Here is a 27,741-nt window from a genome sequence, read left to right on the forward strand (position 1 = left end):
CAGGGGGTTGGACTGGATGATCTCCAGAGCTTCCTTCCAGCCCCTACTGTTCTGTGATGATTCTAGTCCAGGTCCTCCCAATGTTCCCTGAAATCCTTTGTGGCACTTGAGACCCAGCACAAGTCTATGAGAAACCAGGATAAAATCATGTGTCTGTTGGAGTCTGACTGAGCTTGCACTGTCTCCAGCCAACCCTCCTGCCTGAAGAGCTCTTTCTTGTAGTAAAAGTCTGTGGGCAGCAACAGGAGCTGTCTCTCAAAGTGTTACTTGAATGTTGAGGTTTGAGGATCACATTTGGCAGCTCTCCTTAAAGAACTAGTGCACACCCGTGGTAGCTGGTGCAGCATCTCGAGTGAGCCCAGCACCAGAAGGTGAGGAAGGGAGCACAGTTTCTCTGTGGGTGCTCTCCCAGCTTTGGCATATTATTGCTCCAGAGAGGGATACCCCCCTACATACTCTGTCTTTGCATGGGGTTGGCACACCTGGCAGTGAACCATTGAATAATTTTTGTTGAAACCTTGAGAATTGCTAAATTAAATGCCAGCTTCTAAAGGAGACCTGGACCTTGTCCAGAAAAAGAATCCTCTGCACTTTATAGAGCCTGTCTGTCTGAAAGCCAGAGAAGCCTGCTGTGATTGCTAACACTGTACAACCAGAGCTTCCTCATGACATTTTCATCATGCACAAAATGACTCTTCAAGGTGAAACGTCTTTTAGAGACAGTCTGGGCTTCAGGTTTTGAGCCACGGAGAGTTCACCATATCCTGGGCTGAGTTATTTTAACAGGTACTGGGGCTGTAGGCAAATATTCACATCCTGAGCAAGAGAAATGCTGAGGATGACACTGCCTCCCGCCTTCTGGTGCTTCCCAACCCAATAATCTTGTGTTCCTCAATCAGCTTTGGGCAGAACCTGCTGGGTTCTGGTTAAATGAGCAGGCTGCCTCCCGCCTTCTGGTGCTTCCCAGCCCAATAATCTTGTGTTCCTGGGAGTGTTCTTCAATCAGCTTTGGACAGAACCTGCTGGGTTCTGGTTAAATGAGCAGAGCTGGCTCAGCTGAGCGTTGCCTGGGGTGGGGTAGGGAGCACACACAGGCCAGTGTCCCACCAAACGTGGGGTCGTTGTTTCTGGTTAGTGGCTTGTGACAGAGACCTCTGAGGAGCAACTTCAGCTGGTAGAGCTGCCTGCAGCATTGATCTCTGTCTGTACTTTGGGAGTGGAGCTCCTCACTGGTTTTTATCTTCCTTCCCATCCCACCCCACCCCTTGCTTCAGCTGCTTGTAATGTTTGTGGAGATTTGGGATGAATTGAACCTGCAGGAGCTGTGGGCCCAGGACAGGCTGGTTGTGATGCTGCACCCGCGCTCTCACCACGGGCTCATGTCAGAGCATCTTCCTTGTGCATATTTAACTGCTTCTCCTTGACCACAGGAGTAGCTTTGGGAAAGCTGACAAAGAGGCTTATTTCAGGGAGAAATTTTCATTTAAACAGTTTCACAAACCCGCTGCTTTTACGCTGCAAAATGTGTCAAACACTGTGAATGCTGCTTGTGACCGGGGTGACCTGCAGAGGTGATGCTGCGGTGTGAGCTAGGCAGCGTTTTGACCGTGGAGTGCAGAGCTGATGGCTGGATAAATATGGAAGGAATATGGTAGCAGAGAAGGGAATGCAGCATATTTTAGTCTGTGGGGACAAAAAGCAAAGCCTGCCAGCTGCGTTTGCATCATCTGAGCTGCTTCTGAGGAGAGAGGAGATCTGTTTGCACCACAGCTGCTCTTTTCCCTTTCTCGTGGGTAGAAGGAATCATTCAGCAGATTCTGTTTCTCTTTCCTGCTTTTTCATGTGTAAGTGGCAAATCCATGTCTCCAGAGAACTTGTACAACTGTTTCTTAATTCATCACGTTTCCTATGACACGTCTGTGAAAAGCAAATCCTCCTCCTCTCACCACGGGGCCTTGCAAAGCCCAGGCAGAGATAAGGGCAGCGCCTCAGCAGGGGGTTTCATCTCCAGACATGGGGAAAAGCATCAGCATGCTTTGGGATGCATAATTAATGGCTCGTGTGGCTTGGGAATTCCTTGCACATGATGGGTTGTGCTGGGGCTGTATGTGGAAGCATGCATGTGTATTATCTGTGTTTACCCAGGCTGATATCCCCAGGAATTTTAATAAGTCAGAGACCTCCAGAGCACGTCGCTGCTTTACTCCTGGGCACGCTTGTCAGAACAATGCTGTGACACACCAGCAGAAGTGGGTGCTGAAATAATTACAAATAGTCAATGCTGCGTTAAGTTACAGAAATTAATGGTGATGAACTGCTGATTATATTTATTTTCCTCCCTCTCTTCAGGTATTTCCCAGCCAAGATCCACTAGACAGGGCAGATTTCAACGCTGTGGAGTACATTAACACTCTTTTTCCCACTGAGCAAGTAAGTAATGCTCTCAGTACAACCCTCTCTGTGCAAGTGATAACCTGATAGTAAATGACTGAAGGCGTGTTTAAACCTGTACCCAAACCTTTTCAACAGCAGCACAGGGAGTCAGACTATAACAATAATCACTTCTTAAATTCGCATCTCACGAGATTCACTGTCATTATGGAGTTTCTCTCCACCCAGAGTCCTTGCTGCAGTAAAAGTCCTGACTTGATCTGTAGAAATATTAGTTTTCTGCATAGAGGTGTCCCTTGTAGTAAATTTCATAACATGCTGTGTATTAATCACTGGTGAATCCTCAGGGGTTTTAGCCAAATAAAGCAGGTGTTGCCTGTGAAATGTCACTAGAGAATCATCCTTGTTTGAAATCTTATTGTTTCTTTTGAGATGTAAGGAATGAGATTGCTGTGGGCCCATATCTGTACTTTGCCTTCCCCAGATCAGCCCCAGGGGCAGTTTTGGACTAAGCTATTGCAAAAAGGAGGTGTTTCTGCAGCTGAAGATTGAGTTGTGAGGCAGTTCTGACGTTTACCATGTTTAAGATCCTGTGCAGCACTGGCTTTTTTGGCTTTCAGCTGTTTCTAGTCAGTTTGCTGGTGGTACTGGCTTGGCTTTCTTCCCTTTGCCACTGGTGGAGAACTATTTCCCCTGCAATACCCACACTACAGCTCTGACAGCTGCCAGACCACCACCCCTTGTGCCCAGTGTCCGGGCTCTGCAGGAGGGTCTCTGCCCAGGGGAGGTGAGGGCTCTGTCCCCGTTGCCCACTGGAGGTCACTGTCACCATGGCGTTTGAGGAGCAGCTCTGCTGACACAGCAGGGCTCAGGACACCCTCCTTGCTCAGGGCTGGGTGGGAAGCAGGGAGTCCCTGGGACCTGCAGGGCTGCACCCTGGCCTGCCCTGTCTTTTGCTGCTCTTCATGATGTGACCTGAGGAGCAGCACAGTTGCTGTGTATCTCAGTTCCTCCATCTGTAAAATAAAGTCATTGTTCTCCTCTTTGTAAAGCTCCACGTGTGAAGAAGTGTTGGGTATCACAGCTGATGTGTATCACAGTAAAAGGTTCCCCATTTAACTTCTCTCTGTTTTTTTCTCCATGCTGTAGTCTTTGGCGAACATCGATGAAGTTGTGAACAAAATCAGGTTGAAAATAAGGTAAATACTTCTCCATTTCATCACATCTCAGGTGGCAAGTAGTGTGATTGTCACCAAGGCTTCATAAATACAACCTTTGTGTGCTGATTTGCTTAAGAGGCAGGAATAGTGTCTGTCTCAAGTCCAGTAGCGGGACAGAGACAAAAACAACCCCGTGTAATTATAATTCTTTTTATACTTTGCACCTATCATATAATAACAACGTGCCTTTCGGGTTATTTTAGCAGATAGAGCTTTGAAAAAACAATGAACTAAGAATCAACAAGTACCAAATTTTAATACAGTCTGAAGGCTGAGAGAACAAACTACCCAGAAGATTTGATTGCTGAAAATTTATTCTGTTTGTCAGGTCAAAATAGCAATTATAAAACTTCTCACTTTGTATTTTTTCATCGTCATTATTGATACTAAAAGTACAAAATAAATATAAGCATTCAAGAAATACTTCAATTTTCTGTGCAGTCTGGTGTTACCAGCCTGAAATGATTGAGACAGCACTTTAATATGTGGAGAGTGGAAATGAAAACAGACAAGGGACAACTGACAGTATTGCTTAAGGGAAGAAAAATGCAAGAAGCCCTGATTAAAATAGGAAATGGATTTTTATTTTTGCAATAGGAGTTTTAAATTATGTAAGGTAGCAATGTCCTACAGAGAAAAAGGGGAAAAAAAACCCCTGAGTTCAGCATTGGTAGCACCAGCTTTTGAATTTTAAATCTCTTCTGTAACTCTCAAGGTTCCACAATTGTCTGGGTCAGGCACACAGAGAATGAGTTTGACATTATAGTTTCTTTTCTCCAGGAGGCTGGATGACAACATTCGAACTGTAGTGAGAGGACAGACCAACGTGGGACAGGATGGCAGGCAGGTACGTGCATCTCACCTCTGGTAACATCACAAGATGAGGTTCTCACCTTGTGATGCTGAATTGAGGAATGGCTCTGGCAGGCAGGAACCCGCTCTCATTGCTCAGGAAGTGGTTTTGCTGTCTCTGGCACTAATGACTTTGTGAGCTGTGAGCTGAGCAGCTGTCCTAGCCTGCTTTCTGATCGCCCTCCGATGGGAAGTGAATGAGAAATTGATTTAAAAATCAAAAGCGAAACCAGGAGGTTTGTGGTTGTGCCACTCTGAAGCTAGTGATGAAATGAACAGGATTAAATAGGTACAAGCACTTTTGCTACTGAGTAAGGATCAATAAAAGGCTATTTAGCCTTTTAACGAGGTTGTTTGCTGAAGTGTCCTGAGTTGCTAGTGACTAAACCTGATGACTGGCTGCCAGTTCATCTTGCCTGTCTCATTCAGCTCTCAGGTTTTAACTTGTCTTTTGCTTGACAGATGTGTTTGCTCGGAGTACAGTATTGGAACAGCACGGCCGTGGCTGTGATGTTTGTGAACACTGAGCTTGGTCTGTGTATTACCTGATTCTGAGGCATCACCCAGCGCTTCTCTATTTCTCCTGTTTTAGACCAGGAACATTAATGACTTGAATCATCAGCCATCCTCCTTTCCTCAGTGTCAACACTGACTCACCTTTTCAATACCAGATTTAAGGCTCCGGGGAGATCTTATAGCGGCCTTCCAGTACCTGAAGGGGCTACAAGAAAGCTGGGGAAGGACTTTTCATAAGGGCAGTTAATGACAAAACAAGGGGAAATGGGTTTAAGCTGAAAGAGGGGAGGTTTAGATTAGATATTAGGAAGAAATTCTTCACTGTGAGGGTGGTCAGACACTGGAACAGGTTTCCCAGAGAAGCTGTGGCTGCTCCTCCCTGGAAGTGTTCAAGGCCAGGCTGGGTGAGGCTTTGAGCAACCTGGTCTAGTGGAAGGTGTCCCTGCTGATGGCAGGGGGGTTGGAACTAGATGATATTTAAGGTCCCTTCCAATCCAAGCCATTCTATGATTCATTCCCTCACCAGCATGGCTGGCTGTGTTTTCCACTTCTTGCTGCAGTAGCCGTTGGGATGTATTTCTAATCCTACCTCTGCCACAGACTCCATGGCCTCGAGTGAATTATTTAACTTTTCTGTGCCTTTGTGTGGCTTTCAAAAATATATGAGATGCTTGCCTCTCCTTGCAGAACTAGTTTAAAGCTTGCATGGTTGCCTGAGTACTGCTATTAAACCGAGGACGCGCTTGGGATGCGGCATACCTAGGAGTGGCACCGCCTGTAATCACTGTGGAGCGGTGAGACAAGGAATCGAGTGGGGAGGCGATTACAGAAATGGAGGAGGGAGTGGAAACTAGCACAGTACTCGGGCAGTTTGGGTATGATTGGAAAGCTGGTGCTGTTGTAGCCTTTTTGACCCATTTGAGGTTACAAATTCTGAGAAGAGGACAAAAAAGTGGGATTGAGAAGAGCTGTGGGTAAGAATTGCCCTGAGTGCCTCAGGCCTTGCAGGTCCCAAGGATGAACATGGTGAGAGAGCAACAAAAGCAGGGCTGCTGTGCTTGGAGGGTGACAAAAGAACCTGTGTGCTGTGGAGATTCAGCAAGCTTTGTTTAGAGCTTTGCCTTATGTCTCTGCTTTCTTATTCTTTAATCCCTTTGAAGTTCTCCAGAGCATGTACAGACGGACTTGGACAGTATCCCACTCTAAGTACTGAGGAGGCAGCTCTGTCTGTGCAACCCTTCATTTAGTTTGGTTGTAAAGGAACCAGTTAAACTCCTGTCCGAGTAAAAACCTTCAAGCATGCATGTGTACGTGGCCTATCTATGCAGGGCATCTTTCAAGTGGCCTGGAGCTGCAGTTAATCCCAAATATTCCTGTATTTAGCTGTGAATTCTCTTGTTTTCCCTCACTTTGCTGCTTTGTAAGGTAGAAGTAAACTTTTAAGACAGATGCCAGAGCTTGTGGTTGCACAAACTGCATGGGCTAAGGCCAGATAATCTCCCAGAAGCATAACAGTTGTTTTTCACTTTAAGATCCTAACAAATACAGAAAACATTCAGTTATTGGAAGCGTTAGTTCTCTGGTAAGAAAAATTGTTCTAATCTGAAATGCTGCAAGCTTTTTTTTGGGGGGGGGTTTCTAATCCAGCTCCACCATTTCACACTTGTACGTGCATTTTGTATGTGAATTGCTGGAACCAGACTGTTAGAGTGGCAGGACTCGGCTGGGTCTTGAAGTTTGAAGCAGTAAAGGAGCGTCAGCAAGCACAGACCTTGTGTGGTAGCTGGTCAGAGGGACCTGCAGTGGAAGAGGTCATCTTACAGTGCTGGGGAATGCTTGAGTTGAATTTCAGTTTGGGATGAAATTTTGTATTTTTCTCATCAGAACCAAGCAGAGGAAACCTAGAAGAAACATTTGCTGTTCCTATCAGCCCCTGCAGTGCTTTCTCTGAGGAGTGTATCCTGTGTGCTAGCTGGGGGAGTGAGGCAGTAAATAACAGCAATGAGTAAAAGTTTTCATAAACATCCTCTCAATCTCTTCCTTCCAAAGGAAACATGAACCTCAGATACAGTGGTAAAAGAAAACAGAAGGTTTTGTTTAATTCAGAACAAGCCAGGAGGGGTTCCCTGCAGAGCCCCTGCTCTGTTGTCCCTGTGGGCTCTGCCCTCCTGCCCAGGGGCTGCGTGGGGAGGCAGAGCCACACACACGAGCGGTTCCTGTCCCTGCTGCCCTCACAGGTGAGGGAGCACTGTGTGCTGTGGGTGCAGAAAGCTCATCTTTGGCTTTTCCATTTCCCATCAGCTTTAACTGCCAAACATGGGGTTGGGAATCTGGTGTAGGCTGTTGGTTCAAGTGCTGCCCAAATCACTAGGACCTGCCATTAACCTGTCTCATCTCTTTTTCTGGCAGCGTGTTTGGAGATGAGCGATGCCAGGCAGGTTCCTAGCAGGCACACTAAGGGTATTCAGCCTTTAAGAGCTTGTTTTCTCTTTGGGGAAGGTGTCATTTTCCAGCTGATCCCAGCAGAGCAGCTTTCCCTCTGCAGTGCTTCACTGAGCCTTGTTGAGAGCTGCACCTTTGCAGCCGTCCAGGAGAGGGGAGCCCAGCCTTGTTTTTGAGACCAGAGGAACATTTTACTGATCACTGATGGTGAGGGAGCGCTGCCAGCGGAGACATGGCTGAATAGTGCTGTGTGTTATTCTCCCAGTTAGAGCAATCTAAATCCCAGTCAGACCCAGTGGGGAATGCGCAGTAGGCAGCTATGGGAATGTGCTCTCCATGCTTCTTAATGAAAAGGAGACTTTAGGGATAGCAAGTTCAAAATCCTAATTGCAGGTCCAGCCACTGTACTCCCTGTGATGGAGTCTCCTGTCCCGCCTGGCTGGTAATGTGTCAGTGGAAGTGATGGGGATAACACTTCTGTGCTCCACCTGGGTCCCGAGATGATTGAGGTGAGTTGTAGGTATGAGAAGGATGTAAGTGTAGCTTTTTATAGTCAGTCTTTTAACTGTTAAACTGTTTCCCAAATAGTCTTGATCACATACACATGTTCATGTAAAATAGTATTTAGGTATCTGAAAAAGCAGATTCTAAATCTAAAAATAAAGTCCATCAAATAGATGTGGCCCCAAAAGAGTTATTTAAGCAGCTCTAGAGACAGGAATGCTCCCTTCTCCACGAAGTGTAACGTTCAAAGCATCTGCCTTTTTGAAATTTTGCCCTAGAATTTCCTCCAAATGCAAAAACCTTAAAATAGTCTGGCTCATTTGGCTTCCCCTTCCTGGTGCGATGTTTCAGTAAAATCTGTAGACAATACCATGAACCTCAGAAATTATCTCACTAATGATCCTTTTATGGGAGGAAACAACAGTCGTGGGTGGAACATTCCTCTGCAGGGTGTAACAGAATTTTCCTTGGGAGTCCCAGACTTGGGCTGTTTGGGATGCCTGGGGAGAGGCTGGGAATGCAGGAGCTGCTGCGGTTCAGTTGTAACAATACGCGGTTCAAGCTGCGCCTGCAGTTTCTGTGGAGCCAGTGCTGTCTGATTTTTTCCTCTGTAAGGTTTTTTTTCTTTCTCAGAGCTGCTGCTGAACTGGAGTCTGGGCTGACCTTGCTGAGAGCTGCAGTCCAGTTGTGGCATAATTTCCTCTCTGCCCAAGGGTGTCGTATAAAAAGTTCCCATAGATTTTTTTTTTAGTGTTTTTTTTTTTTCTACTGAGCGTTTAGCACACTGGGTTCATTTTTATTTGTCACTCTTTAGTTGTGTTTATTGTTAAACCTTCTGCATGGACTGGCTGTAATTTTTTTGACAGTTGCTGACATGCCTTTACTGGTTGTTTGGCTGAAGCTGCTTCACCTATCAGGCTTTTGTCCTTGTCATCAAGTAGCCTCTGCATTTGCAGTCTAGTTTAACCCTTGACAGTATCTGTGCAACCAGGACTTGGGTGCCTGGGTCAGTAAAGGTGAGGCAGCTTTGTACAAAATCTATTTCCAAAGGAATCAAGAATTTGAGAGGAATCCCAAAATTTATGGCTTTACAGTTTGTATCTAAAAAAAATAAATATTTATTTGTGTTCTCTCTGGTCCCTCTTTCTCTTCCTGCCCTGTGTGCACACGTGCATAAAGTAAATGACTGAAATTGAATGAGTAAAAGCTGAGTTTTAAATAGAAGATTGGTTTATCTCTTGGTATCTATATTGGGGTCTGGCTCAATTAGTGCTAGAACAGAGTTAAGTGTTAACAAGAAGAGAAAAGGGATTTTTTCTGGGCTGGGAAAAGCCGTGCGTGTTTCTCATGGCTGAAGATACTGGTTGATAATTTGGGTTGCTTTGGTTGGCTCCCGCTTCTTTGCTCCGTGAAAACAGTAATACATTTATTTTCATAACTACAACAGTGCAAGAAAAGAGATAGCAGCTGCTGTGGTTAAAGAATACAAATAGATTCTTGCTTCCCAGCATGAGCCCAGCGCAGCAGTAGACAGTTCAATTAGCCATCCCATCCTTCGGTAACCAGTGCCGTCCCTCCTTGTTGTGTGTAAAAATAAACATCTGGGCTCTGCAGCTGTGGGGAGACTCGTTCTGCCTGCCCTGCCCTGCCCTGCCCTGTGTGTGCAGCAGTGTCTGCCAGTGGTTCAGCCTGTGCAAGGAGGAGGATGTGTCTGGCATGAAAAAATGCCCACAGGTTGTTGAGTTTGAGAAGGTCATAGATGGAAATATGTGAAATAAATATGTGAAATACCTTTTTTTTTTTTTTTTTCTTTTAAACATAGATCAGGAAATACTTTGCAGAATCAATATGGGGAGGAAGAAAGAGATGAAGCTGGGTGGTGAGCAGGAGGAGTGATGCAGGTGCTGTGTGTGGCAGAAAGCAGTGGGGAGCATGGTACTCCCCTGCTGATGGGGTCACCCCCACTACTCGAGTGCCATTGAGCTAGTGGTGTCCTGAGCTACGGGACGACTGGTGGAGGGTGTCACTGGAGTCAGCAGCGTGTCCTCTCCTCAGCTCTGTGAGTGCTGGGTTACAGGCAGAGTCAGCCTGGCAGGCAGGGAGGTGATTTTATGCACCGTTTGCATAAACATGTTTAATAAGCAGCACTGTTGCTTCAGCCTCTCTTCTTCCCTCCACCTGTTTGTGTGGAGGTGGCTGTTTTGACTGCAGGATGTGTTTCACGCTAAACTAAAGTAGTCAGTGCTTTCAGATCTCCTACCGTAGGCACTTTTTGTTGTTGCTGTTGTTGTTGTTGTTTATTTAAACATATGCTGACTTCCAGACATCAAGTTGCATGCTGCTTCCTTGGCTGCAGCACCCAGGTTTGGCTCACGTGGTTGGTGTTGATGTGCCTCTGCTGCTGGGACAGCACTGCCCGCCTTTGCCTGAGCCTTAAAAGCAGATGAGGTAAATCACCCTAAGCTCTTCATAATTAATTAAGCCTAAGTCTATGAAATATTTTTTGTGGGGCCTTTTTTGTGTCACAATCCCTGATGTTATAGGCACCATCTTTCAATTTATATTCGTTCTCTCTTGCACGGCTAAGCTTTGTCTCCTGATTTTTTTTGATGAATGGGTCATTACTCTGAAATATGAACAGACCAGTGTTAGATTTCAATATGTTTTAAGATGGTGAATGGATGAGGGTTAAATATTGTGTTTTAAGCTGTGTAATTTCAGATTTTTTTTTTTTAAAAAAAAGGTCATGCCACAGATTCTGTAAGACTTCAGCCGAGTGATTAAAGTCCCCTAATATGCTTTTGTAACCAATGAATAATAAACAGAAGTTGAGCTGCCAAAATAAATCAAAAATTAAGTTTCATTTAGAGTCATTTCCCTAGTGAATTATGACAGTTGGGCAGTGTCCTTCCCATCTAAGAGACAGTGTGAGCTTTTTCTAGCCTAGAACATGTTTATAGAAAAGGTTTTCAGGTGAATGGCACGCCAAGAAGAAGTGGTGCTGTTTATTATCCTTCTGGCTACTGGCCACGGAAACTGGCATCTGCAACTGTACGAAGAGGTCAGGCAGAACTTGCCATCTGCTGCAAAGCCTGGTTCAAGGCAGAAGCAAGTCTGAGCTTGACCTTGCCTCGTGCTTCTGTATGGAAAGGCTGGGGACGTGCTCTGTCACTGTCCCGCAGCCCGAGGCTGGGAAGCGGGTGGTGTTTTGCGCTGGCAAAAGGGACACTTGCTCCGCTGGTGGCATTGGCGGCAGCGCAGGCTGCAGAGTCAGATGGGCTGTTCACATCCAGTGCTGTTTGCTTTTGATGCCAGCAAAGCAAGAAGCCCAGCCTGAAAATAGAAAACCTGACAACACGCAGGAGGTTTTTTTTTTTTTTTTCTTACTGTGGATCTAATTTTTTTCTTTTCTTTTTTGTCATCTCACATTTTCATGGGAATGTTGATTCCAGCTGTGCTACCTCTGTGCTTACAACAGGTGAACTGTCAGCGTGTCCCCTGAGAAATCCCTACTTGTAGTGTTCATAGTATGATTGTCTGTTCCCCCCACCTATGTTTTGCCTCTAAAATCTCAACCTGAACATGAATTCATCTTGCAAAATCTGAGGCAACTGGAGTGGTTGCTAAACTTGACCCTCACAGAAGTCAAGCATGGCTCTGCTACTGCAAATACAACCGGAACGCTGCCTGCAGTGTGCAAACTTGTCAGCAGACAAATCGACTGGAATCCCTCTGTTATTTACAGACTTTCTAGGCAAATTTAGTGAGCAGCACTCCCAATCAAACAAAACCAGGCAGCTCGGTGCCGGAATGGGTGTGTGTCCTGCCTCCAGCAGCTGACAGGTTTTCGGTGCTGGAGGAGAAACCCTGCAAGACAAGGTGTGTGTTGGGCACAGGGAGGTGCAGTACATGGCTGCCATCAGGGTGCAAACAGAAATGATGTGAAGGGCAGAGACTCAACAGCTTTGTTATTCTGAAATTAAGAGATGAGGAAAATAATAAGTGTCTGCACGGGGGAGCTTTTCCTGCGTGATGATGGTGTTTAATGCTGGGCAGCGCTGGCGTGGGGCCATGCACCTGCCAGTGTTGTGCCACCCGTGATGAAGCTGTAATAACCCACGTGAGGTCTGAGCATGATGAAGCAAAAGGCTTTGCTAGAGGGTTGTGCATCTCCCACAATTAACCTGTCAGTGGCCACACCACTGTGGTGCAAATTAGATGCATGACTGTAAACCTTGTGTAACATCACTCACCGGAGCCAGATTGCTAAAACCACTGTCACTTGCAGCACATCTCTATCCTTCTTCGTGGTACAGGCACCAGTGTGCAGGGCTGGGCAGTGCAATAAAAAATGAGAGCTCAGAAGGGTGTTGGACAAGCACGGGAATGCAGTTCAGGAGTGAAACTGCAAGATTTCAACCAGCACAACCTGGAAATCGCCTCTCACTTCACCCCCTGTGTCTGTCAGTGTTTGTGCAGCTATTCAGAACATGGGGTTGGATTTCTGAGCACGATTTGGTGGGGTTAAGTGAAGGGGCAATAGTAGCAATTTTAAGCTTGGTGCAGCGTTGGACATAATCTGCTTTGTTTGATTTAAAGTGTCCTGTGCAGCCTTAGCGGTTAGGATTGGAGCTGATGACAGAAAATTCTCTTCTTTAGTGACAATTGTAGTAGTGATGTAGTATTTGATGAACTCCTAAAGGTAGAATTCTGCTAAAATCAAACCCAAATGTGATGAACCCTTCAGGTTTGCCTGCTCAGGAAAATGAGCTGGCACGGCTGCAGTGCAATGTCACCCTGCCTGGACAAAGCTGTTGGCTTCAGCTGTGGTGGCTTATCCCTAGCTGTAAAACTTCAGAGTTTTCTCTAAAATGAAGTCAGACTGAGAATCAAAGTATAGTTCCACCCTTTCTCAATCTGGACTCATCTATATGAGGTTTCAGCGACAGAAATTGTTAGGCTGGTCACAGCGTGCAAGGGTTTCTTTGAAATCTCTGCAGCTGGGACTCCTTGGTGAATTGGGGATGGGAACTTATTTTTAGACATGGTCTAGATTTTCATTGATCTGGGTTGTAAGTGTGGCAGCAAATGAAAGAAGCATTAATGCTATGTATTAAAGAGTGGGGACCGATCCAGGAGCATTAAATTCTCGACATCCTGACCACAGCCCAATTTGTAACATTAAAAATACATTTGGATGCTGTGAATTTGGCAGATGTGTCAAGTGTCTATAAAATACTTCGTAGAGGGCAGCTTTCTGATGTGAATAATAACATCCAATTGAAATATATACTGGCTAGAATCAAATAAAACTAGCACGTTTCTAGCACAACACCAGTGAGCATATGGAAACTATCGAGCTATTTTAACCATTACTGGGGCAGAACAGTGTTAATTCAGTTAGTCCCCAAGCTCCAGGTTTCCCAAGCAAGCAAAATTCCTCTAAAAATTTTCTTTTTCCTCAGTTAAGTGACATTTTATAATAATACATGAGCCTCTCTTTTAATTCCTGTTCGTGTATTTCCTAGTACTTCAGTATTTGCTTGCACAAAATTCCTGACAGGATGAATCAAGAGGTATTTAGAAATCAACACACCCACTAATGAGACGCTGCTGCCTGACGGGAGCGATGTGACATCTCTGTACCTAGGCAGGGTGAAGAAGAAAAGTGGCTGTGAGGATTCAGAGAGACTGACTGTAATTCACTGAATTGGTTTTTTGGCTTGAGCATTGTTGCTAGTGCTGCTTTTGTGTGTTCTAATGTCAATCTGGTGCTGTAACATCACATTTTAAAGGATGCATCACTTCAAAATCTAATAAATTAGATGTGGTTTCGTCCCACCTCTCACTTGAGTTATTTTCTTTCCTGCCTCTGCTTCTTGGAAGATCTCATGTAGAAAGGTGACACAAGTGATGATGTGCAGGCTGACCTTAGAAGTTGCTTGGGGTAATGCCAAGTAAAGCTATTTTTTAGGCAGTCTTTTTCTCGGTGATTCATGGTTCAACTCTGCTCCCTATCATTTTATACTGCTGTGTTTGGACTCTGTTCCCGTTGCATCTCAAGGTGAAGAAGGTTGAAGAGCTGTAGCTGATTCATGAGCTACGTTTTTCCCTCCAGCTTTGGAGAATTTGATGAAAACCCATGTAGCTCACTAGCTTACCTGGGGTCTGGCTGTGCACTGCAGTTTTCCAACTCCCAGATGTGGCTTCTCTGTCTCCTGCATTTCATCTCTGTTATTAACAGAAGAGCAGGGGAGCTTCCACTGCATAAATACAGGCTGATGGATGAAAACACATCATGGTCTTAAACTGGAAGTTTCCCCTGTGTGTTCCCTGCCAAGAACTGTGTTTTGAATCCCTGGGGCTGTATCTTCCCTGGTGCTACACCTGAAGCTGGGCAGTGCCCGACCATTGTCTGCTTCCCTCCCGCAGCCAGGATGTGCTCCTGAACCAGCACCGGGACCGAGGATCAGACACACCACAGCAGAGCAGGAGGAAAGTGATGGGCAGCCACAGCCCATCTGGTATTGAGTGTTCTGTCTAGTGTTCTGCGTTGCTGCTCCTGCCCTCTTTGCTAAATTTACTGTTGTCAGAGCAGCTGGGGTACCCTGGGGACAAACCACTGACAAAGCCTCTAAGTAGCCGTGGCCGCGGTTCGGATGCTGCTGACCGATGGCTCTGCCTCTCGGGCAGTCCAGCCCTGTCCATGCCATATTTCTCAGCTGGTGCCTGATGTTCAGTGACCTCAGAGGTTGCATAAAGTTTAATAAATAATGCTGATGGGTTAATTGTAGCTTGCAGGCTCAGTTTTTGATTAGAGTCATATGGTGTTTTTCCAGTACATCGCCACCTTAATTTCAACATCTTTCTTTCATATAACCACAACAGATTATTTATCCAGTCTCTCTTTATTTATTTGTGGTCCTCTGCCCCTGAAATGAACTGCTGGTGTAGGAAAGGAAACACAATAACTTAACTTTTGTATGCTCCTTGGGGGTGTGTGTATTTACATGTTTTCCAGTTGCAGTGGTGAGGAAACCAGGACATTGCTAATGCAAGGTGAACCCTGCGTCAAGCCACAGATTACTGGATGTGGTTCAGCGTGTAAACCAGTTCTGCTGGAATAAGAGCAATTCCCATTCTCTTGATATTGTTTTGGGTTTAGAATTTCTGTCCAAAATAAACCATCTATTAATAAAATAATAACAAAAGCAGTAAGAGAATGCTTTTAAAATTCATGATTTGCCATCTTAATGGGAGCTGAGTGTGAAGGGAAATGTGTTCTCTCTGGTGGACAGTGTAGCCTTTAACATGGCTGTGCTTTCCCCTCTCCTGTTTTACAGCTGAAAGAATAATCATTAGCTACATTAATAAACATCTATATTACACCTTGAACTATTAGACCTACTTTCATGCCCTGGATGTTGGTTTATTATCCCTTAATAACGTACACCGTTTATCAAGTATGAGGTGTTGTCTTAAAATTGAAGTTTGTATTTCCTTAATTTCGCTCTTTGCTTTACTCTGTCTTTATGGTGACCAGAAAGGTGAAGATTTTTCTCCATTATTGATTATTTTTCTTTATTTCCTTCCTCTACATACAGCATTTTACTTTCAGATGCAGCAGTTGGAATGTTACAGCCAAAAAGGTTTCATTGGTTTCTTTAAAAAGAACCTTCCCAGGGAGGAAACTCCTTCCAGCTGATCCCTCTGTACTTTGCAGTGGTTCTGCATGCATGAGGTCCTAAGTTGGTTTGAGATGATCCAAAGATTGAGTAAGTTTTGTGAGATTGCCTTGGCTTTGGATATGAAGGAGGATAATATGTCTTTTTGGAGTATCTTTGTGTTGGCTGGCTAAATTTTCATCTTTTCTTCTGGAGCATTCAGCAGCTCTGACTTCCCTAGGATTGTGCAGATAAATTAGCATTTACCATCAGTGCTGCAGCAAGGGGAAACACAGCCGTTGGCATCTGTGCAGACTTTCAGGTTGACTTTTTTTTTTTCTACAGCCTTATCCAAATCTCAGAATGTGCAGGACAGTTGCTGCTTGCTTTAGAGCTCGCTCGAGCAATGCGCTGCAGCCGTGGTCTGGGACTGAGTACAGAGGCTAGAGTTAAATATGTTGAAAAGAGCATTCTTTAGTTCTTTGGCTTGCACTTAATCCACGTGTATTTAAATGGAAGAGAAGAGAAAATTTTATTGTAAGAGGTGGTTAGGCTGGAGCCAAAGGAGAAGGTAGGTGGTGGTGTTCATTTCCAATGCGCTTGTCCCTGCAGCACATTTGAGTTCATTTATTTCCCTCAGTGAACATGCTATATGATAGCTGTGTGACACTAATAGATAAAGTGTTAACTTTCACATGATTCAGAAGATATTTCAGAGGAGAGTTTTGTTGGGTTTTTTTCTCCCCCCCTCTGGAAAATGAATTATAAAATGTTTCCAACTTTTGTACTTTTATTATAATGCAGCTGTGTTCCAGCAAAAGCTCCTGGCAGATAGTTTGCTCGTACATTTCCAAATGAAGATGTGTTAAATTTATTTGCTGAAGGAGCTTGTAGCTTGTGCTGTAACCTTGGTCATGGGACTGGATATAAAAACAAGAGGGATAGAAGCCCACTTAACAGTGGGAAACAAAGTGGAGCTGGAGCTGGAAATGTTATCAGACTGGAAAGGCAAAAAGTGTTGAATTACTTCAGAAATCAGATTTTGGACATGTGATTTTGGACATGTGGCTTCACTCATTGAATCCACGTGTAGTTCACACTGGTTGTGTGAGGTCAGGATGCACCATGGTTGTATAAAGGGGACCAGATGCCCCAAGAAGCTTGCAGTAAAATAGCACAAAAATCCAGAGAAGGTCTGTTTCCCATGCTCGACCCTCTTTACCTGCTAAACCTGTGCCCTCTCTTCTTTACCTAGCAAGAGCCATTCCTCCTGCAGGTGGGTGGGAGGCTGAGCTGCCCACCCCAAAGGAATCATCAAAATACACGTCGTGTTTTCCAGCAGGATAATATCCTACTAATTCAGCGAGGCGTTTAGGCAAGCGCTCAGTGTTCTATATGTCATGTTGTGTGGTTTTTATTTAGAATCAACAATGAACATAGAGGCTTTGTGAAGGTTTTATTTTCCTGCTTTAAATACAGATTGCTCAGGAGCGAGTTTTACTTATTTTTACACACTTAGTGTGTCCAATATATATTATTGCAATAACCTCAAACCTACTCATAGTTCTTATTACAGAGGTGCTCTCATAGAATATCTCAATCATGTTTTGCCAGAGCATTATTGTAAGGTGGACACTGAAACCCTGGTCCACTCAGGTTAAATATCCCAATGTGGTACATTGACTTTTGATGTGCTGACAATATTTTCTTTGTTAGAAAGAGCTCCCCTCCAGTGCCCCAGCCCAGGGGCTGTAGGGAGCAACTGTGTATTTCTTAGAAGGTGAAAATTGAATGCAGGTTTTCTTTCTACTCTGACCTTGTTTCTTTTCCAGGCCCTGGAAGAAGCCCAGAAAGCCATTCAACAGCTCTTTGGTAAAATTAAGGATATTAAAGACAAGGCCGAAAAATCTGAACAAATGGTGAGCAGCAGTTTCTTTCTAGCCTTTGAAAGGGGGATGCTGACTTGTGCTTCCAGTTCTCACTGAGAAGGGAACATTTTTGTCTTTGGACCTGCTGACTGGTTGGTAATTTGCTGTCAAAATTGAACCTGTACCCTTGTTTTTGTGTTAACATGGCTGTAGAGCCAACAGGCTTCTAGTCCCAAAGGGAGGAGAGAGCCCTTCTTAACTCCTTAAAATTTCGTTGCTGTGGCTTGATATTTAACTGGACTCTTGTTTTTTCATTCACTAGGTTAAAGAAATCACACGGGATATCAAGCAGCTAGATCATGCCAAGCGTCATCTGACCACCTCCATCACCACCCTCAATCACCTGCACATGCTGGCGGGGGGTGTGGATTCACTGGAGTAAGTATCTGGATTTTTAGTGGTACTTTGATGCCACTGAGGAGTTCTTAAGTTTGGTGCAGTGCTCAGAACAGGTCTGTAACAGCTGCTTGATTTTCTAGAGGGATGTTTGTTTGATAGGTTGCAGTCTTGAGTTTTGCTGGCAGATCCTTTCTGTGCTGCTCTGAGTGACCTGCAGCTGATGTTGCTGCATTTAAGGGTTTGCAGAACCAATTGCTGTGTTGATCCTTGGTGATAAGAGTCAGTCGGTCTGTGCAGTTAGGTGTCCTCATTAGGGATGTGCTCTTTGGGGACTTGGGGGGATTTTTGTCAGTCTCATGTCTTAAACTGGAATGAGATCTCTTTTTCGGGAAGGTCTACTCTAGTTCTTACAATGAGTTCAAAGAAACCATGCAGCTTGTGCTGTGTATGAAGTGGGATTAGATGTTTCTGATAATCCTTCGTGGGTTTTTTAATGTGTTTGAGGAACACACGGGGTAGAGAAATCAATTTTTTTACATATGGCTTCTGTGAAGGTGTGAGACCCAGGCACAGCCTGTTTGTGGATTGTAGCAAATTCTGCACGAACACCAGGTTGTTAAATGTTCAGAATTAAATTTTACTTAGGCTGCTGTCTCCATTGGAATGATCCTAAAGGATGAAATGAAAAGAGATAAACTTGATTTTTTTTTTTTTCTGTCAGTTTCCTCTGAAAGTTATTAACAGGAAAGTCAAGGCTAAGAGCTTTTCAGCATAATGATTGTCCTCCCTGTGAAGCTTTAACTCACACTTTGGATGTGATGACGAATGGCTTAACTCAGGTTATTATAGTGAAATAACATTTACTGCCTCCGGACCCATACTGGGAAGCGGATGCATTCAGTAGTTTACATGTTCTTTGCCAAGTGTTGCTTTTGACATTTATGTTTTTTGAAGCATTGTTAGATGTGTGCCAGATTGGTTTATTTTAGCATCTATTAAGTGAAATTTTAATGCTGTGTTGGAATGTTAATGAAGGGTTGTGTATTTTAGAAAAATAAAGGTCAATAGGGACCAGCATGACCCAGTGGGGATGAGGTAACCTGTGAAATTACCACCCAGGATTTTCATCCCTGCCTTTGTAAATCTTTAATTTCCTCTACAGGGCTATGACCAGGAGGAGACAATATGGAGAAGTTGCCAACCTTCTCCAAGGTGTCGTGAATGTGTTAGAGCACTTCAACAAATACATGGGGATTCCTCAGATTCGACAGCTTTCTGAAAGGTAAAATGATCAAACCCTGAGCACTTGTGTGCCTGCTGGGAAGGAAGGTTAGAAAATGCATTAGGCAGAATCAGTTTTTCAGAGAGGTAAAGGCTGTACATGGTCTTTTGAGTTTCTTTCCAGCCAAAACAAACAGGTTAAAATTGGACACAGTTTGTTCAAATCTTGGGCAGCCTATTCTGTTAAATAACAGTCATCAGTATGGATGTAACTCATGTATGATCTGTGCTTCTCATTGACTGTCTTTTAAATTACCTTATCTGGAGTAATCTGTGGAAGTACAAATTGGTTTATGTGATCTCCATGTGCAGGTGTTTGTGGTGAACCCTGAGGTGATGCTTTCTCCTGCTTTCTTAACCTCAATGATCCAGTTCAGCAGCCTGGTGTGAAGGAGAAACATGCACATTAACATCGTGGTGCTTGGGGCCCCTTTCTGCCCAGACGTGCCTTGCTGCTGTGGAATTGCTGTCAAGCTGCAGAGTTGCCCATGGGTTTAGGCAGGCAGGATTTCTTCTGGTGAATTTGCCAAACTCTTATTCTGAGCACCGTGAGTTTCTTCTGCCAAAACCTGCTCCCATTACCCAATTCTGCTGAGATTTAAGGCTTATAGCAAATCTTCCCAGAATTGCATGCAGAACACCTGACTGCTCTAAACATTTCTGCTGAACTTGTGTCGTCTTGATTTTCTAACGCTGAGTTACGCATTTAAATTTGGTGAATTTTGGTGCAGCTCCAACAGCAAGTGCCCACCATTCTCGACAGTAGCAGGTAAAGGCTCGGTGGTGACTAAGCCACCAGATTTCCTGGGCTCTTAGCTTCATTTGAGATGTGACAGTTGGGTGTCAAAGGAACAAGACCCTCTCTGTTCTGGGGGCCATTGCTGTCCCTGGCCAAAACCCCCTGTTCCTGCTTTACAGTAGGCTGCATTTCTGTTACACATGTTTGTTTAACAGCCTGTAGTAGTGCTGAGCACAGCTCAGAGGGTAAAAACAACCTATAATGTTAGGGTTGAACCTTCTTAATGCTACAACCACACCTGATAGCATTTTTTTTTCAGTGTGGCAGTTGCAAATCTATCACCATCATCCTCTTGATGCCTGACATGACTTTGTTCATTACAGAGGTACTTGAAGGAGCCTTCCAGGCACAGTAATTAATTTTTCTGGGGGGACTCCCTTTGCTAAGACAGCAGCTGGCTGCCTGTGCTCACTGTTTAGTGATGGAAACAGTGTTTGAATGATTTGTTTGTAATGTTTTCATGTAAATCTGTTGGACTTTCTTTATGGTATAGATACCTCTTCCAGAAAACCCAGATGGAATCCATGAGATGGAGCAAAAGGAAAATCCACCCTAAATCCAGAGAGAGAGAGAGAGGGAGATGGGGCCTTGTTTTAACAAAACATTTGACCATAAGCATTTGCTTAAATGAACATGAACATCAAGGAAATGTAAACATATGTCACTGCTTTTCTGAATTTAGGCTGTGGTCTTTTCCAACCTCATGCTCAGAAAGATAGCTTGCTTCATTTTCTTCCAGAGTGGTAATGCCCTTGGGCAGAAACCTGCTGTCATTGACCGTTTTAAGGCCAAATATAATTTAAGCCTTAGTCCAGAATTCTGGCTGGTTTTCCCTTTCTGATGGATGATTATTTAATACTTCTGTAGTTGCTGATAATTATAGAAAACAATTCATGCTGCTGCTAAAAGGCACAGTGCTTTCGAGTCACGCCAGAGAGACTGGCAAGGACACGGAGGAAAACTTTTGTTTTATTCTCCCTTCAAGATAAGGATCTGAAAAGCTCAAGAAAATCTGTTCCTCCTATTTTTAGAATTGCCTCAGCAGGGTTTTCCTTCCAGTGTTTACACAAGGAGAGTTGCACCATCTGGTAGTGATAGAGGCGGCTGCTTGTGGGGCGAAAGGAGAGCTGCACCCAGGGTGTCGCTGGGATCTCTTGACTGCTTTGACATCCAGGCAGCAAATTACTGCAGGGAGGTCTGTGGCTCAGTAGTATCTGCTTTGGAGTTTGACTACACGTGTAGGTATTAGGGCCCAATTTGGAGTTGACTTTTCTCTCTCTTTGCTTGGAAATGCTTTTGTGATTCATGGAACATCAAAGGAAGTTTGCGTGGCTTCTTGCAGTGCTATTTTTAGACTGTGAAATTGTTGGGGTTTGATATCTGGAGAATTTGGTTTAATGGTACAAGTGAAGCCTCTTGCGTGTTTGTGAAGGCAAGAAGTGCTTCAGTAGATGTTGGCACAGACCTGTGACACTAACCAAAGTCTGTGGTGTACAACAGGTCTATTGGATACACCGCTAAAAGAGCAGATTTGGTTGCTTTCCTTAATAAACAGCCTCTCTTTCTTGGTGTGAATGGAGCAAACCAAATGAATGGGAAACCAGGGGAAGGAAAGGTGCCTGCTTGGTGGTGTTGGATGTGCTCTTTGTCAGGGAGTATTTAATTCAGGTTCCTGCCCCTAGATGCTGTGAAAACTAATGTGTTTTTATGTGTTTTTTAACGTCGCTTTCCACCTGTTCTGTCCCTTTGAAAATAACCAAACAGAATCCCGCTGTCAGTATTCATTGGGAACCTGGCTGAACTCTCAATTAACTGGCTTCTTGTGTTGATCCTGTTGAGTGTTGATACAAAAATGTCACAACTTGCATCCAAATGTAAATTTTTTTCCTAATTGTGTTTCTAAAACAACTTTTTGTATGGTGCATTGGAAGTTGTTTGTTTATCTCTCAATCCTCTTCTGTTTTGTGTCTGTGGAGGGAGCGTACAATTAGTGGTCACAAACCCATCCATGAAAGTGGTCGAGAAAGCCTAGCAGATAGTGGAAAAAAGCCTGGAAAGTATTTAGGAGAAAGATTATTATGATTTTGCCACAAAAAAAACAGACTAGCTCAGCCCCTTTTATCTGAGCCGGCTGCCAGGCGTAGTTTAAGATTTCTGGTAGCTTTGGCTAAAGGAATTGTGGTTTCTAGTAATTTAATGTCATTTGAAACATAACAGTGGGTTTTCTTGGTTTTATTTTTTTAAAAAAGTCAGGGAAAACAGAGAACAAAAGCCACTGATAATAAAACAAAAGTCAGGGAAACAAAAATCACTAATACTCGGGTAACCAAAGGTTTTGGCACGTGCGAGCAACCCCAGGAAAAGGCAATTCCCTGCTGCGATGAGCTGCTGTGATACCCAAGCACACTAGTGAGGAAATCTAGTCAGGGAAAGGTAATCCTTATCAAACTGACCTGAGAAGAGATCCTAAATCTGTTATCAGGGTTGCTGAGCCTTAGTGGGTAATTCACTTTCTGCAAGTGGTTACACACACACTCGTGTACATGTGCAGAATTGGTCCTTCAGCGGCGAACGTGAGCGAAGCCCACCATGGGGTCGAGGCTTTTACCACTGCAGTTTCCATTGCACCAAGATTATTCTGAATTATTGAAAGGCTCCCAGCTTTTCATGGGAAACAATAATATCTAGTGGCTAAAGCAAGTACCTTCCTGTGTTCTCTGCCTAAAGCAACCGCTCTGTGAAGAGGTGGCATAAAGGTTTTCATGTTTCCAGTTGTGTGCTTGTGGAAAAAAACTAAACCCCTTGTGTGTGTCTGTATCTGTGTGTTTAACATAGAGAGTGGTAGTTACTGGGAGGGCAGGGAGGCTCCTTGTCGTTGCTCACACATAGCTAAACCTTTGGGTATTTGATGTTTCTACCCTATCCCTATCTTAAAGAATATGAAAGGGAAAAAAGGACTAAAAGTCATTTTCCCTGCTTGCTTTTAAGAGATTTTTAAGCAGGACAGATTTTTTAAAATATATATTTTTAACATCTCAGTTCAGCAAGACATTCCTGTAAGTTTCTTAATTTAAGGATATGAGAATCCTAGTTAAGACTGTCCTTAAGTACTTTCCTGAATCACAGCCTAAAACAGCAAAGGCTGTGGACAGGGCTTTTAACTGCTTGACAGTGCCTCTTTTAAATTTGTGGAGTCTTTAGGAATGTGGCTGCTGCTCTTTTCAGTGCCTCCACTCTGCTGGCACTGCAGCTCTTGTCACATGGGAAGGTCCCTGTAACTGGTTGTAAGGAAAGAAAGTACCACAGCTAATACTTCCAGTTGTTTGTACAAACTCATTCATTTCTGTGACTCCTAATATTAAAGACTTCTTGTTTCTTAATTATTTAAAAGTTATATTTTTTTAATCCATGGTTAGTGTTTTTTTTCTTCTTTCCTCCCCTCATTTTTCTTAAGAATCGAAGGGTTTGGTTCTGTGATGCTTTCTCACATAATTTGCTAGTGCTCACCTTTGCAATTTAAGCATTAAGAATTTTACCTGTAGTTGTGGCTGCTGGGCTGGGTTCCTTCTTAATGCTTAAATTTCCTCCTCCTATTTCAACATATTAGTGAATCCCCTTTTGTTTCACATTTATGAAGGTGTTAACTGGGAATCTCTACCTGGAAGAAGGAGGAGTTTCTTAAACATTCCTGTGAAGCATAGAGCTTAAGTGAGAATTATTTTTGACGTTGCAGGCAGGAAGCTTTTCCAGCACAATCCCCATAAATAAATCCTGGATAAGGCAGGTCATACATCAAGTTAAATCACAGATATAAAATTATATTTCAACTGTCACTTTTTAAAGGACTAGAATTTTCTGCATTCATTAAAGAATCCAGCCTGTTCTCCAGCGTTGTCAGATCATCTTGTGGTGTTTTACTATTAATGGACCTCAAATGGGAAGATTAAAGAAGCAGATCATTCCTTGATAAGGTTGAAGAGTCTTAAACAACCAAAAAAAAAAAATAATCCCAAGTGTTCTCCCCACAGTCTGAACAAACATTTTCACAAAAGTAAATCTAGCCACTCTTTCTAACATATCAATCTCAGTGGAAAAATCCACTGCTTTGAATGATCAGTTTAGACCTTAAAGCGTTTCCAGGATAATAAAAAGTGATGGAAGAATTCAGGGGCTGCAGAGGGATATAAGTGCCTGACTGTTTGTTTTGGCTCTTTCTAGTATGTGTAGGCATTTCCATTTCCCTAGAAGTATCAATTAAGCCGTATTGACTTTTATTTCTGGAAATTGGAAGCTTTATTCTCTCAGCTAAATAAAGAGCAAGATTGTGGTTTCTTCAAAACTTTTTCACCCATTTCATACCTTTGCTCTTTTGTGCTTCTAAAGACATGGAGGATTTATAGGATAAAACCACAGCCAACAGTATTCACATGGATGCATTTAAAAGTAGGTCAGTGCACCTGGAACTGTGAAAGGTTCACAGTGAAGATTGAGACATTGTGAAGCTTTTTATGTGTTAGAAACCTGCTTTGGTTGAAATGTGATCAACATATGCGAATGTCAAGATAAATTGATCAGATTGGCTTTAAAGGAACCCTGCTGACTTCTCAGCTGATTCACTGTCCTTGTTAAAATACTAAATTGCAGCAGGGCAAGAGCATCTAGGACATGTTCTGGTACAGCTCAGGCATCAATGCTGTAGAGTTGGAGTCATCAGGAGCAAATGTTTTGCTATACAGGCCTTCTTAACGTGGGTGTTTTTCTCTAGCATGCTTTTTTAATCCCTTAAAAACCTTTGTGTAGCTGTCAGTGTTTCAGTCCACTTTGTAGTAATGTTTGCAGACAACAAAACAAAGAAGTTGTTGTACCACCAACAAAGCCTTTGCTTCCTCTGTCCTCCTCAGGGTGAAGGCAGCACAGAATGAGTTGGGACAGCAGATCCTGGCTGACTTTGAGGAAGCATTTCCTTCTCAGGGTACAAAGGTAAAGTTGTCACTTCTTCTCTTCCTCCCATGGAAAAGGGTGGCTGAAAACCGTTCAACGTCATTGTCATTGGTTTAAATCTCATTTTACATCTCAGTTTGATCTCTCTCTGTTTCAGGAGTTATTTTAGAAAGCAAATGAGTCTCCCAAGCTGTAGGGTGCTAGGTACATTTCTCACTGTTTCTATCAAGTGAATATGGGAGAGAAATGCCACCCTTCTCTGTCACGTTGCGCACAACTATTGCACTGAGGTCTGGAAGCCAGTGAGGAATGGCCCAAGCAATTCATGTGTGGCTCTATAGGCCAGAGTGGGGTTCCCTCAGCATCTCACCCAGTTTACTGGTTATTCACTGGACACAAAAGGTTCATGTTGTGTTTAGGGAAAGCCAAGCACAGGCTGTTTGGCTGCCACCAAGTTTGTCTCTTGTTTGCTCAGCACAGATAAAGTCTGGGCTAGGGCTAAAGCACCAAATGTGCTTCCCCAAAATTATGCATCCAAGTATTTGCAAACAGTATGGGAGGGTAGGTGTCAATTTGAATTTATTTTAAATAAAACATTTAAATAAAACATAAGACTTCTGTCTTCCAGAATACCAGCTCTGCTGTTTTTTTCATAAAACTAGCAAGTACAGAAATGAGAGAACTATTTGGAACAGGTCCTTGATGAAGGGCAAATCTCTGTCCGTGTGATGCAGCTTCAAAACAGCATTTTTTTTTTTTTAATGCTGCTTAATTTTCTGTCTCCTCCACTAACATCATGATATACCAATACAGACCAGGAGATGCTACTTTAAGTGCTGGAAGTTGATCATCTCTTGGCTGCTTTTCCCCCCCCATTAATTAGGGCTTCAGTTTTGCAGGAAAGGACCCATTTATTCTTCCATTAATTTGACCTTGTAGTTTTGCTTGTCCCACTTGTCAGCCACTTCTCTTGACTGTTCCTTCAGAATATCTGGGACTTTGCAAGGCTTTGCAGAAGTGATGGGACAGCAGTTCTTTCTGTAGATGGAGCTGGCTGCTCTTCTGCAGTAGGGAGCTTCCTGGGTGTTGAGCTACAGAACAACTTTATAGCTGGTGAAATGGAAGGAGCTCAGTTTTCATCCAACAGAAGAAAGATGCCTAAGTGGTAATAAAGAGTAGCAGCAGAAGCACCAAAAAGAGAAGAATAATGGGAAAGGATGAAAACAGGATAACCTGGATGCAGTACAATTTACAATCACCTATTCAGCTATTGATCCTTAAATCCTTTGTTCCTGTTTATTTTGATAGAGACCTGGTGGACCAAGCAACGTCCTACGTGATGCGTGTCTAGTCGCCAACGTCCTGGATCCCAGAATCAAACAGGAAATCATCAAGAAATTTATTAAACAACACCTCTCCGAGTATCTGGTCCTTTTCCAGGAAAACCAAGATGTAAGGGAAGCTTAGCAAGCTACATTTGGATTTTGCATTTTGCTCTGTTGGCGTTCACAAAGTTCACGTTTCCACAAGTTCCTGTGGTGAAGTGTTTTTAACCTGAGGGCTTGGAATCAGTGGCTTGGGGGTGTGATATGAACTGGCTGATGAGTTGGGAATCATCTCTCCAGGATGCCTTCCTCCCACCTTAGACCTCAGTTTCATAGATCAGCGCTGGAAATGTTTTCCCCTCCTATAGTAAATAAATAAATTCACGTTCAATATACTTCTTGCCCTGTAAAGGGTTGAAAAATTAAACTCTGAAAATTACAAACCCAAAAACTTTAAAAAACATCATCATCTACCCCTGAGCAAACAAAAAGCCTCCAAATACCTAAAAAGGGTGGAGAGGGATTTCCAGGAAATTAATTAATCTGTAGCTAATTTTTAAACTTCCTGTTCTGATGCTAACAGCTTTTTAAAAGTTTACTGTAATCATCTTGGATTTGAACAAAAAAAAAAAACAAAACAAAAAAAACAACTGCAAAACTGGATCAAAATGTATTTTAACAATTTCAAAATTTGGACAGTTTGTGACAGAAAGGAGAAAAAGTCTAAGATGCTTCACTTTCAATGGCATTTTTCCATCAGAGTTTTTTAGATTAATCTCTCTACTTTTTGACCAGAATTCACTAATATTGAGGGGGGTGAAAATCCCATCGTGCTCCTTTTGGAAGAATTCTTGTAGAAGTTTGTGTTTCCACAGACGTCAGGGTGTGAAAACCAGCTGAACGTGAGAATCCAGGAATTCCTGCATTCTCATCCCACTGTTGACTTTAATTTCTCTGTCTGTGAAACGAAGAGGGTGTGATCGAATGAATTGTTATTGGGTTGAGTTTTCAGCAGTACCTGTGTGTTTTAGGAGTACTGTTATCCTCGTTTTCGACAGAACTTGCTCTCTTAATTTGCACAAGATAGGGTTTGCAGTCTGGTGTGTGTTTAAGCACTTTGAAGAGTGACTGTTAGCATTCACAGCATTATTAATAGTGGTCGAGTTCTCTTTGATCGATAGCCCAAGCTGCACAGTGAAGCAGTCAGGCTATGCTGCTGTTGAAGATGATGTTCTCCATCTTCTTCAGGTGGCCTGGCTGGATAAGATTGACAGGCGCTATGCCTGGATAAAGCGTCAGCTGGTGGACTACGAGGAGAAGTACGGGCGCATGTTCCCCCAGGAGTGGTGCATGACGGAGCGCATCGCTGTGGAGTTCTGCCATGTCACCAGGTGAGCTTCTGGGGAGCTCACCATGCCTCCCAACAGGGCCACTTTCCTTAAAACAAGCGATTGGCTTGTCTTTTGCCAAATGGATCCTGTATCTGTAGGACTTTAAAGGCAATCTTCAAATATCTGTGTAGCACTGTCCATGATTAAA

At 43.5% G+C, this 27,741-nt stretch overlaps 1 protein-coding gene across 1 annotated transcript in view; it reads left to right on the forward strand.

Annotated features, from left to right (window-relative positions):
- Positions 1 to 2,349: 2,349 nt before the first annotated feature.
- Positions 2,350 to 27,741, forward strand: part of VPS53 (VPS53 subunit of GARP complex) — a gene marked incomplete at its 5' end in the record, with an annotated part of 59,567 nt that continues 34,175 nt past the window's right edge. Inside the window, 9 exons of the mRNA XM_010162528.1 lie at positions 2,350 to 2,430; positions 3,541 to 3,590; positions 4,392 to 4,458; positions 17,422 to 17,508; positions 17,780 to 17,895; positions 19,019 to 19,138; positions 24,838 to 24,916; positions 26,186 to 26,329; positions 27,451 to 27,593. Coding sequence (XP_010160830.1) covers positions 2,350 to 2,430; positions 3,541 to 3,590; positions 4,392 to 4,458; positions 17,422 to 17,508; positions 17,780 to 17,895; positions 19,019 to 19,138; positions 24,838 to 24,916; positions 26,186 to 26,329; positions 27,451 to 27,593 — 887 coding nt within the window. The remainder of the gene's footprint in view (positions 2,431 to 3,540; positions 3,591 to 4,391; positions 4,459 to 17,421; positions 17,509 to 17,779; positions 17,896 to 19,018; positions 19,139 to 24,837; positions 24,917 to 26,185; positions 26,330 to 27,450; positions 27,594 to 27,741) is intronic.

This window comes from Antrostomus carolinensis, unplaced genomic scaffold (assembly GCF_000700745.2).
Source record: "Antrostomus carolinensis isolate BGI_N321 unplaced genomic scaffold, ASM70074v2 scaffold3012, whole genome shotgun sequence".
Classification (NCBI taxonomy): Eukaryota; Metazoa; Chordata; class Aves; order Caprimulgiformes; family Caprimulgidae; genus Antrostomus; species Antrostomus carolinensis.